The sequence below is a fragment of the Bos indicus x Bos taurus genome, chromosome 3 (assembly GCF_003369695.1).
Source record: "Bos indicus x Bos taurus breed Angus x Brahman F1 hybrid chromosome 3, Bos_hybrid_MaternalHap_v2.0, whole genome shotgun sequence".
In the NCBI taxonomy this organism is placed as follows: domain Eukaryota; kingdom Metazoa; phylum Chordata; class Mammalia; order Artiodactyla; family Bovidae; genus Bos; species Bos indicus x Bos taurus.
In genome coordinates, this window is record NC_040078.1 from 7,345,782 (window position 1) to 7,358,505 (window position 12,724).

The following is a 12,724-nucleotide window of genomic DNA, read 5'->3' on the forward strand; positions in this document are numbered from 1 at the left end:
ACTACACAGTCCATGGAACTCTCCAGGCCAGAATACTGGAGTGGGGCGTCTCCCTTCTCCAGGGGATCTTTCCAACCCAGGGATCGAACCCAGGTCTCCCACACTGAAGGCAGATTCTTTACCATCTGAGCCACAAGGGAAGCTGGTATATTCATACTATGGAATATCATTCAGTAATAAAAAGAAAAGAAATGCTGATACATGTCATACTATAGCTAGCCTCGAAAACATTATGCTAAGTGAAAGAAACCATATGCAAAAGACCATATATCATACGACTGCCATTGACATGAAACATCCAGAACAGACAAATCATAGAGACAGAAAGTAGACTAGAGGTTGCCTGGGGCTGGCATGGGAGATTTGGGGCTGATTCGAAGGTGATGGCTAAGAAGTACAAAGTCTCTTTGTGGGGTGATAAAAATGTTCTCAAATTGATTATGGTGATGGTTGCACAATACTAAAAACCATTGGATTATATGCTTAAAATGGATGAGTTGCAGTATATATGAGTTATGCCTCAATAAAGCTGTTACCAAAAAACTCTTGGCAAATCATACATAATTGTTTAAATATGTAAGACATAAAATTGGATATAAACTATTTATACATACAGGTTCTTTTTACAAATTTATAAATTAAACACAAGTTATATAACCAATAAATTAAAGTAAAAATGTTTATGTCAGAGAAGATTTTCTTATTTAACTAAAACTACACCCCTTCTCACAATAGCAATATGTTGTGAGTACTTTACCCAAGTTCTACTGAGTCCAGCAGACACACACTTGGGTGATAGTATTTTGACAAGCAGCACAGCACAGGAGCCAACAAATCAGAAGAGATATTAGAACTAATAAGAACAAATGCCAGTCACACAAGCCAGGAGCAACTCAGAAAGCCACCCGGGGAGCGCGGCCGCATCGCAGCCTTGCCTGCAGCCCTGCACTCCGTGAGCTGGCTCCGTGTTTCTGCTAGTCTGTTCCCACCAGTGCGAAAGCTCACTTCCACAAGGTATGGTCCTTTGCTTTATGGGAATTCACTACAGCCATATGGTAAACTTTTCTTCAGTGCACGATTACAAAAGAACTTTCTGGGGCCAACACAAGAAAACAAGCAGAACTGTAGACGATAAAATCAGTTGGCAGCGTTCGGGCATAATATGGCCCTTCCAAAAGACTGCAATAGGCTTATTTCACTTTGTTATTGACTCAAACGACAACACGAAATTTTAAAATTCTTATAAAGAACTCAGACCCTGGAAACTAACATCCTTAAATTGCAAGATAGCCACAGAACCCATTTTGAGAAACACTTACCCACAAACTAAGGGGAAAAAGTAATTGGCATACAAAATTGATGCCTTTAATAGCTAACATTTACCGGGTGCTTAAGTGTGTCTGACAGCCAACTTGTATGGTTTTCTAAGCCCACTGCCCTGCCCAATACACATTAATTAGAAGGGAAAGAAGGGGATTATTATGTGGTGCACCATCCACGTGTGAGGCACTCTGCTCAGCGCTTTGCACGCACTCACATAAAACTGAAAAATATATCTGCCGAGATATCTACTTCTGCTTTACTGACTACACTAAAGCCTTTGACTGTATGGATCACAATAAACTGAGGAAAATTCTGAAAGAGATGGGAATACCAGACCACCTGACCTGCCTCTTGAGAAACCTGAATGCAGGTCAGGAAGCAATAGTTAGAACTGGACATGGGACAACAGACTGGTTCCAAATAGGAAAAGGAGTACGTCAAGGCTGTATATTGTCACCCTGCTTATTTAACTTATATGCAGAGTACATCATGAGAAATGCTGGGCTGGAGGAAGCACAAGCTTGATTCAAGATTGCCGGGAGAAATATCAATAACCTCAGATATACAGATGACACCACCCTTAAGGCAGAAAGTGAAGAGGAACTAAAAAGCCTCTTGATGAAAGTGAAAGAGGAGAGTGAAAAAGTTGGCTTAAAACTCAACATTCAGAAAACTAAGATCATGGCATCCGGTCCCATCACTTCATGGCAAATAGATGGGCAAACAGTGGAAACAGTGGCTGACTTTATTTTGGGGGGCTCCAAAATCACTGCAGATAGTGACAGCAGCCATGAAATTAAAAGATGCTTGCTCCTTGGAAGAAAAGTTTTACCAACCTAAACAGCATATTAAAAAGCAGAGACATTACTTTGTCAACAAAGGTCTGTCTAGTCAAGACTATGGTTTTTCCAGTAGTCATGTATGGATGTGAGAGTTGGACTATAAAGAAAGCTGAGGGCAGAAGAATTGATGCTTTTGAACTGTGGTGTTGGAGAAGACTCTTGAGAGTCCCTTGGACTGCAAGGAGATCCAACCACTCCATTCTAGAGGAGATCAGTCCTGAATGTTCATTGGAAGGACTGATGTTGAAGCTGAAACTCCAATATTTTGGCCACCTGATGTGAAGAGCTGACTCATTTGAAAAGACCCTGATGCTGGGAAAGATTGGGGGCAGGAAGAAAGGGGGATGACAGAAGATGAGATGGTTGGATGGCATCACTGACTCAATGGACATGAGCTTGGGTAAACTCTGGGAGTTGGTGATGGACAGGGAGGCCTGGCATGCTGCAGTCCATGGGCTCGCAAAGAGTCAGACACGACTGAGTGACTGAACTGAAGCTATCCCAACTTTACTGATTAAAGACTGGCAGAGCAAGAAACACATCCAAAATCATTCAGCTAGTCAACAGAAGGAAGAGGATGTGAACTTAGTACTTATGGCCCCAATACTAGAGTGCCCCAGTAAAGGGGGGGAATCTTTCCAATCCCTGCTGCAAGTCTAATCTTCAGAATAATGTCACCACCACACCACCCGTCCCTGCTCCACTACCGCCATGATGTCCACAACCTAATCTCCAAAACCAGTGACTATGTTACCTTACATGGCTAAAGGGACTCTGCAGCTGTGGTTAAATTAAAAACCCCAAGGCAGGGATGTCTTCCTGGATCGTCAGGAGGAGGAAGAAGAGTCAATGTAATGACCAAGGTCTTACGCGTGTTAGGGGGAGGCAGCAGGGTCAGAGGTCAGATGTGATTGCTGGCTTTGAAGATGGAAACAGGCCAAGGACTAAGGAATTCAGGCAGCGTCTAGAAGCCAGAAAAGCAAGGGCACAGATTCTCCCTAGAGCCTCAGAAGGAAAGCAGCCCTACCAACTGGATTTTAGCCTCCTTTCAGACTTTTGACCTCCAGAAGTATAAGATAATAGACTTGCTTTGTTTTAAGCCACTACGTTTGCAGTAATTTGTTACAGTAGCAATAGGAAATTAACAGGGCCATGCTAGAGTAATCAGAGGGAGGCCTGTGTTACAATCTAGGCTGCTCAGAGGCAACCTTGCCAACTCTGAACTTGGAAAGAAAAGGAAAACAATTAATGGCAAGAGAGAAAATGATGCTGAGGGTAGCTGCTGAGGGGGAGAGTTATGCAAACAAACAAAATGTTTTCTGGACAAAGCCTTCCAGAAAGGGTAAAGCATAGATTTCCTGGCTAAATGTATAAGGAGGCCACAAATGTATGAGGCAGCCACATGCAGGGGCTGAATGCATGTGGGGAGGGAAACACGCAGCTATACGGCACTCGTAACTCCAGCCACTGTTCCATGAAGCCCCTGTGTCCCCCAGTCCCTGGATCTTCTCCCAAGAGCATCGAGGGCCATTTTACATCTATTGGTTCTCTTGAGAGAAATTTCTGGAAGAGGCGGCACCACTGGAAGGGAGTTGCAGGAGCAGGGAGGGCTTGGCCATATCCTGGTCACCTGCCCATTCTGTTCTAGGCCACTGACCACACCACTCCTAAGCAGTCCCTCTTGAGAGATCAAGTCCCTGTTCAGCAGCAAACTGATCCCATGCTGGACTACGGTGAGAGCTATCTTCAGGGTGGCTGAGTGTTCACCCAGCCCACAGGCCACACTGTGGACCACAGTGGAGGAGCCATGATGGGGACCACACATCTGAGAGCATCCAGCTGCAGGCATACAGCCTGTAGAGGCAGGCCGCATGGCCTCTGGGAGGCTGCACCACAGTTCTGCAGGGCTCAGGCCCCTGGGCTTTTACCAGGCCTAAGTCTGGTCTGTGGCCGCAAAGACAGCCACCTTCTCTCCAGCCCTGAAGGTCCAGCAAGATGCCTCTACCCTTCCCCACCTGAGGCTTCCCTTCCAGCAGCTACAACAGGTTCCCAAGGGGAGGCAGTGACAGAACAGCAGCTGCCACTCTGGAGCCCAGCCTGGCTCTCCACACACCAGTGTCCCTGGCAAGTGACAAAGCAGGTCAGGTCTGACTTCACTGCAGATTCCCCACTCCCTGGCGCCCCAGCCCCTCAGTAGAGCCTCACTGGGTTTCACTGCTTTTTTGCTCACATGGCTATCAGCTAAGATTAATTTTCTCAGTCACTCAACAAAAGTCTACTGAGCAAAGGCTGGCATCCTGCCAGACTCTGGGAATATAGTTGTTACAAGTGCTACAAAAGAGAGAGGTGTGCTGCCATGAGACCATGTGAGAGGACAAAATGATCTAGTGGGGGAAGCCTCCCAAGGAAGCAAGGCTTGCCACCGAAATCTGGAAAAAGATGCTGGCTATTAAAAGAAGCTAGACGAAGCAGTTCAGCATCTCAGGGTATTTATCCATATGAAATGCTTTGAAACCCAGAAGAAGGTGTCAAAATGACACTGATGAGTATAAATAATCCTTTTTGGTTTATAAAGTAGTTTTTCATGTATTATCCCAGACTCAACAATAGCACCAGGGAAAACAACAAGTATCACCCTTTCCCCTTTATAAACAAGGAAACGGAAATTAATGGCAGTCAGTACCTCACCAAGTTTACACGTCAAGGGGCTGCAAGCTCAACTCTCATTCTTCACTGAGAGCTCTTTTGACTACACAGTGCTGCCTTCCTGAGGAATCTAAAAAGTGCAATGATAGGGAATGGTATTAGTATTTGGGAACAAAGGCCTTGAAAATTATGCTAAATATTTGGCCACCAGATTCACCTATTCACACAGCAGACCCAATGGTGCAAAGTCAGTAGCCTGATTTCAGTATGACCAGCCACTGTTCAACTTTGAACCATTAACCTCCAAGCAAGCGATCCCACTGCGCCAGACCAACTGTGGGCTCACAGAACTTCTCTGAACTTTGTGAGTCATTCTAAGTTGTGCAATTTTTTTTAAAGTCATACCCCCTCTTCCATTGTTGTCTTTGTCCAGCTGGCATCTTCTCAGACCTCTGGATCCTTGGTAGACAAAGAGCAGGGCTTCCCAAGTGGCACAGCGGTAAAGAATCCCTCTAATGCAGGAGATACAGGTTCAATCACTGGGTCAGGAAGATCCCCTGCAGAAGGACATGGCAACCCACTCCAGTATTCTTGCCTGGAGAATCCCATGGACAGAGGAGCCTGGTGGGCTACAGTCCACAGAATCACAAAGAGTCAAACACGACTGAACATCTGAGCAGACAAAGAGCAGGAGAATCATCCAGCGCTTCCAGGGAATATCTCTTAAGCTTCCTCCCTACCTGGGTCATCACTGAGATCAGAGGAGAACATGTGGTCAGCCTAATGTGAGGCAGTGGGTAAAGTACGTGATCGGAAATTAGAGGGCCTGTTGGTTTGGTCTGGCCTCCATCACTTAGCGTATCCTATTTGGTAGACAGCAGACAAGTCAGGTGTGGTGGGTGAAATGACGGGCCCCCAAAGGTGTCCGTATCCCAGTGCCTGGAACCTGTGACCGTGTTATTTTACATGGCAAAAGGACTTTGAAGAAGTCATTTAAGAACTGTGAGATGGGACGATTATCCTGAATTCTCCATATAGGCCCAATGTCATCAAAAGGATCTTGATAAGGAGGAGGTAAGAGGGTCACAGTCAAAGAAGGGGACATGGTGATGGAAGGAGAGTTTAGAGTGACGAGGCTACAAGCCAAGCAACACAGGTGGCCTCGAGAAGCTGAAAGAGACAAGGAACAGATTCTTTCCTAGACCCTCCATAAGGAACAGAGCCCTGCTGATGCAATTTTATTTTAGTCCCATAAGACTCACTTCTGATCTCTAGAACTGTAAGATAATAAGCTTGCCTTGTTTTACATCAGTCAGACGGCGTTGATTTGTTTCAGCAGCAACAGTAACCTAATACAGAAAATAACAGAAACTGAAGATTTCTTACGAGTACAACAAACAAGGGAGCAGACCGTGGTCTTTATGTGTCAAGGGTCTCAACCTTGGGGAACGTGCCAAATCCTGAAAAAGGAAACAACCAGAAAGCAGGTTCAAAAGGGAGACACAGATGTAAAGAAGAGGCTTTTGGACTCAGTGAGAGAAGAAGAGGGTGGGATGATTTGAGAGGACAGCACTGAAACATACCCGTCACCATATGTAAAATGATAGCCAGTGGGAGTTTGACGTGTGACACAGGGCACCCAAAGTCGGTGCTCTGCGACAGCCTGGAGGGATGGGGTGGGGAGGGAGGTGGCAGGGGGTTCAGGAGGGAGGGGACACATGTATGCCTATGGCTGATTCATGTTGATGTATGGCGAAAACCATAATACCGTTAATTATCCTCCAATTAAAAAAAAAAAACTGCTACTACCCACAGCTGCAGTTCATTCCAACTCAGTTTGACAAAGTGTCCCCAAATCCATCCCAACTCGCAATTAATCAATGGAAATTCCTAGAAGCCATCCAAAGAAAACAAGGAACCAAAAAATGTGCAGTGAATTTCCACTGGCCTCACTCTGCAGTGGAAAGCATACTGGGCTGGGCATCAGAAGATCTGGGTCTTCCTCCTGTGTGACCTTGGGCCTCTGTAAAATCTGATGGACAAACTGATAAACTGCAATTACAGTCACATCAAACAATGAATGGTGTGTTATGATTCTGTGTATTTGAAGTACACAATAGACTGAGTTTAATCAAGTACATTTTATTGAGGAAAACATTTAAGTCACTCATTCATTCACAAAACACTACTGTGTTCTAATGGTCAGGCATTAAGCCAGGAAGCTGAGGTTCAAAGACAGTACAGTGTGATGTGGCCACCTCCCCTCAGGAGATGCAAGTCCTCCCTGAGCCACAATAGTCTCGTCTCTGGGGTCATTTGGCTGCAGTATCTACTGATCATTGATTCCAACCCTCAGTAACCCAGGGGCCTTCCCTGTCTCCCCCAAGTTGGGTAATACCTCCCAGTTACACACTTGCTTAGCCTCTTACCCTTTTACTAATAATATATTCATGTGTCTAGTTTGCCCTTTGCTGAATAGCAGCACCCAACAGAATACTGAATCATCAGCACAGCATGTGCCTGTGCCAAGGGTCCCCTTCCTTCCTTCCTCCCTGTCCCATCTTTCTGCCTCTCATCGAACAGCAGTAAGAAGATTATTCCCTTCTCCAGGGGATCTTCCTGACCCAAGGACAGATCTTCCTGACCCAGGTCTCCTGCACTGCAAGCAGATGTTTTACCATCTGAGCCACCAGGGAAGCCCCAAATGATATAACATATGTGAAAGAAGGTTAAAAGTTGTAAGTGTACAAGGTACAAATACACACGAATAATCGCTATTAGCCACAGAGCAAGAGGAAGTGCTGACCACCCTCCCCAGCTGGGCAGGGCTGGCTCTCCTGCTCCTTACTTCTTCCTCCACTGCCTCGCAGGTCCTAGGCTCTCACCTGCGTGGTCTCCACTCTAAGTGGGCTCCACACATGTGAACCGGGAACACGCCACGCTGGTCACCAGAGCCTGACCAACAGTTGTGCAGCCAAGCAGAGGGGGTCTGGGTGACCAGGGCAGGGCCTGGCAGGGCCAGAAGTGGTTCTGCCTGGAGTGTTAGAGAAGCAGAAGGTGAAGGTGCTCAATTCAGGGGAGGCCTTCTAAGAAATGCTGATGAATTCATCCATTTATGTGCCAACTCATACCATGCCACCTGTGCTAAGGCTGCACTTACAACCATTCACACCCCCAGATCCTGCCCTCAGAAGAACAGTATAAGGAACTCCCACACTCTGGCATAGGGTAGTTCAGCCAGGGGGTCCCTGTGACAGCAAGCAGCCTGGCAATCCATTATGAATCCATGTTCTGCTCCCTGAAACCACCCATGAACACTCCAACTGCTTAACGGCTCCCATCCCAACAAATCCTTACCAGAAAAAAGAAAACTCACCTATTGAAAAGCCACTACCCAATCAGATACACATGTTACTGAGGAAAAAAAAAAAATTATACTGCTGGGGGATCAAAAATGGTGCAACCATTATAGAACACAGTACAGAGAGGCCTCAGAAAGTTTTAAAAAAGAATTACCATATAACCCAGTAATCCCACTTCTGAATATACATCAGAGGAATTCAAAACAGGATCTCAAAGAAAAATTTGCATATTCAAGTTCACTGAAGCATTATTCACACTAGCCACAATAGCCAAAAGTTAGAAGAAGCCCAAGCGTACAATGGATAAACAGATAAAGAAAATGTGCTATACACATTCAACTGTATACACCCCTGGTAGCTTCAGTCAGAAAAGAATCGGCCTGTAGTGCAGGAGACCTGAGTTCAATCCCTGGGTTCGGAAGATCCCCTGGACAAGGAAATGGCAACCCACTCCAGCATCCTTGCCTGGAATATCCCATGGGCAGAGGAGCCTGGCAGGTTGCAGTTCATGGGGTCGCAAAGAGTTGGGCACAACTGAATACTATGCAGCCAAAAAAGGTAGGAAATGTCAGGTGCTACAACATGGATGGACATTATGAACATTGTGCCAGGTAAAATAAGCCAGGCCAGAATGGTAAATACAGTATGATTCCATATATATGAGGTATCTGAACAGTCAAATTGTACACACAGAAAATATAAAGGTGGTGGCCAAGGGCTGTGGGAAGAGGAAGGGAGAATCAGTGTTTAATGGGTACAGTCTGTTTTGCAAAAATTTCAGAGTGACGTGTTACACAGTGTAAATATACTTAACACTATTGAATTATACACTTTTAAATGGTCAAAATGTCATGTGTTTTTAATCTCCACAAAAAAAAAAATCTTCACAAGCACATGAAAAATAAAAAGATGCCGAAGACAGATAACATAAATTTTAAAAGAAAATCTATATGGTGAGAGTACCTTGAGAAATGGGGAAAAAGGAAAAGCATCAGTCAAATCAACAGTCCACCTAGTCAGCTTGGAGTCAGCACTGCAGGTGTGACACGGGGGCAGGAACAGGACTCCAAATGGCCGCTGAAGCCCCAGCTCGGAAGGTGAGTCTGGTCACCCCAGGACAAGCCCTCCACTGAGTGCTTCCCTCTCTGGGAAATGCAGACAATCTGCACTGCTTCATCCACTGTCCTGTCCAGGAAGACTGGCATCTAAAGGAGCTGCTAAGTTGCTTCAGTCGTGTCCGACTCTGTGTGATCCCATAGATGGCAGCCCATGAGGCTGCCCCGTCCCTGGGATTCTCCAGGTAAGAACACTGGAGTGGGTTGCCATTTCCTTCTCCAATGCATGAAAATGAAAAGTGAAAGTGAAGTTGCTCAGTTGTGTCTGACTCTTAGCCAACCCGTGGACTGCGGCCCACCAGGCTCCTCCATCCATGGGATTTTCCAGGCAAGAGTGCTGGAGTGGGGTGCCATTGCCTTCTCCGTCTAAAGGGCCTGGCATGGCACAACTCATTTCACAGACGTAAGGCACCAAGGTCCTTAGAGTAACTGCTTTCCTCTGAGGATGGGCCGCTGCTTGGCACCAAGCTGGAGGCCTGCATCTTGAGAGTCCACAAGAGCACCCAGGAACCAAACTCCGCATGTCCTGCCCAACGTTAGCCTGGCACCATTCAACAGAAAAGGACGAAGTCAGGAACAGTCCTTTGCACGGAAATCACATGCTCTGGTTCTTGACAACTGTAATTACAGCCAAAACAGCTTCTAAAAGGGAGGGAAGAAAAGAAAATAGCACCCCGGACCTAGCGGTGAATTGGGGGGTTCAGGGTAAAACACACACCCAGAGTTCTCATTGGTGGCCAGACTAAACAAGTGACCGGACAGCCAGACCAAACAGCTTTCTGGCCAATTAATTCCTCCCTCTAATTTAATGAGCTGCTCATTAAGTACTGGAAGCAGGTCATAGGGAACAGAGCTGCTGGCACATGGCCCGCTGGGCTGACAGGTGCTGAGGGAGAGGAGACAGGGCCACACTCCAGCCCCAAGGGCTCCAGATCCCGTGTATGGCCAGCGCCACCAGACACCACAGCCCACCTCTGCTTCAAGATGCTGTTTGCCGGTACCTTCATTCCTTCTACAAAGTTGGATTTCTGCCACTGACTCCCTCAATGGGGATGTTCCAGTCCCGACCTTTCAGTTCTCCAGCGGGAGTCATCACCCAAAGCAGGGAGCAGCACAGTTCTGGGTGTGGATGCCAGCTCAAACTACTGACACCAACTTGATCTAGAATTAATTACCCCAGGCTTCCATGTCCTCATCTACAAAATATAAAAACAATACTCTCACTTCATCTAGAGTAGCTACAAATAATAAATAATATTTCCATATTAAAAGGCCTAGTAAAGCACCTGTCATACAGTAAGTGCTGAATAGTAGCTATTATTCTGATAGCTACTATTAATTACTCTAATAATGATAGTAATAGTAGAAGCAACATAGTCACTGTGTCCTAGTTAAGTATGAAGAAAAGAGGGACTCTTTTGGTTGAAACCCCAAGGTCACATCTGTGGTGAGAGCGATAACCCATCCTCACAAGGGTAACACCCCAGATACACCCAGCCAGGCCTCAGCAGTCTCTACCTGAGTGGGAAGGTGAAGGAAGAGAAGAGGTCTGGGAATACTGAGTGCCAGGCCTGAAGTCAAAGGCATGTTCTCATGAAACCAAGTGGAGGGCTGCATGCAGGCTGCATGCCCACCATTCAAGACCTCTGTGACTCTCTGAGCCTCGGTTTAATCCAGATAATGAAGGTAACATGATCCCATTTCACGGTTTGTTGTGAACATTAAATGAACTCATGTGAAAGTGACTCATTCCTGCATCCAAGAAAAACAGTATTGATGTATTTAAAAATACTTTCAACAAATTCAACTTAACAATAAAAAATGCTGAAGAACTGGGAGGGTCAAAGCAGTGAACAGCCTAAAATAAGCAGGCTGATGAACTGCTTAGAGAAAACACAATGAATTGAGGTTTCTGTTGTTCAGATGAACTAACTAAAAAAAAACTGACAAAAAGCAAAATGAGGCTCCCAACATCTATATGTTTTCCACTGAAGTGAGCAGATTCTTCTAGAAGACAAAGAGCTCAAACCAGGCTGCATTCAGTGACCAATCTAGCCACCTCCAATACCAATTCTCTCCAAAAAATCAATCCAATTCATTTGCCCAATGCCAGATCCACCCTCAAACTGCATAAATCTGATCTCTTCTGTTTCACAACAGAGTACATGGGGAAATTCCTTCACAGTGGTCAGAAGACAAAATTAATTTTTATTCCATCTCTGATCCATGTACCACAGACTCTGGTCCTAAAACAATAGGTTGGAAAGTTGACCAAACTCTTTTAGAATATCTGAAATAGCAGAAGAGAATGCACACACATGTCCAGAGCCTAAAGCAACTGACCAAGGAAATTCTGTTGAAATCCCACATTTGTTCTTAAAAATTTACGTAAATTTTCTTTATGCACCACAAAAATGCTTTACTTTTTAAAAAGTGCTTTGAGCCAAGTATCAGCTAATTACTAAACCTTTTCACTAAAAGCTGAATGACTTCACCAGTCTCCCTCTCACTCCCTGGCAGACCCCACATCCTCAGGGGTAGCATGCTTCTCAGTTTGAGAAGCGGTAGTTTACAAGACAGAGAGGGCGGTAGCCCTCCAGCCATCGATATGTCCATTTTAACCTTGACCTTTAAGCAACATCAACCACCTAGCTCAGAATAGCTCCCCTGGACAGTATAGGTGTCTTACACAGAGTGCAGCCATCCATTCTGGCACCCTGAGCACTTTCTAAAAGGGCAAGCAGGTAGGATGCCTGGGTTCCAGGCCCACACAGCCCCATCTCCAGCCACTCACCCGGATCCGGCGCATGGCAGCCACAATCTCCACTCTGCTGTTGGGCCTCGGTACGTCCAGACTTCCAACGTACTGTGGGGAGAGAAGCAAACACTCGCTGAGAAGAGGGATGCAAGAGTCCCTAATCACAGAAAGTTAGGGCTGGAAGGATCTCCGCAGGTCATCAAGTTCATCTTCCCATTCTACAGATAAGGAAATTAAGAGCCAAAAGGATGTTTCCTGACTACTTCTAACTTTATAAAAAGCAACATGAGAGACTGCTTCCTTTTCTCATTTGTTTTTAATCAGAGAGGCAGGCAAGGACTGTGTTAAACAAGTAGGCTTCTGAAACAGAAAGGGTTGGGTATGAAGATTCTCCACCATCTTCGTGGCAAGCTAGCTTGCCTTTGTCTCAGTTTCATCATCTGTAAAATGGGATTTCAGTAAAGATAATGTGGGATAAGGTATAAACCTCTTACAGAAATCTGGTCTTCATGCATTAAAGCAATCTAAAAGAATAAAAAAGAATAATATCTACTTCTTTTTTAATTAATGAAACTTCACTGAGTTTGCCCTGGATGTTACAGAGACCTCAGACGTTTGAGCAATTTCCTAAATAGAGAAAAGGAATGGACTAGTTATGCATTTAAAAATTTAACCTGA

General features: G+C 45.4%; 1 protein-coding gene across 3 annotated transcripts in view; it reads right to left on the bottom strand.

The window, feature by feature from the left end:
- C3H1orf226 (chromosome 3 C1orf226 homolog) overlaps positions 1-12,724 on the bottom strand; it is a 359,296-nt gene that overhangs the window by 257,579 nt on the left and 88,993 nt on the right. For all 3 annotated transcript variants that reach the window (XM_027527372.1, XM_027527380.1, XM_027527363.1), the window contains exon 2: positions 12,083-12,154. In XM_027527372.1, coding sequence (XP_027383173.1) covers positions 12,083-12,154 — 72 coding nt within the window. The remainder of the gene's footprint in view (positions 1-12,082; positions 12,155-12,724) is intronic.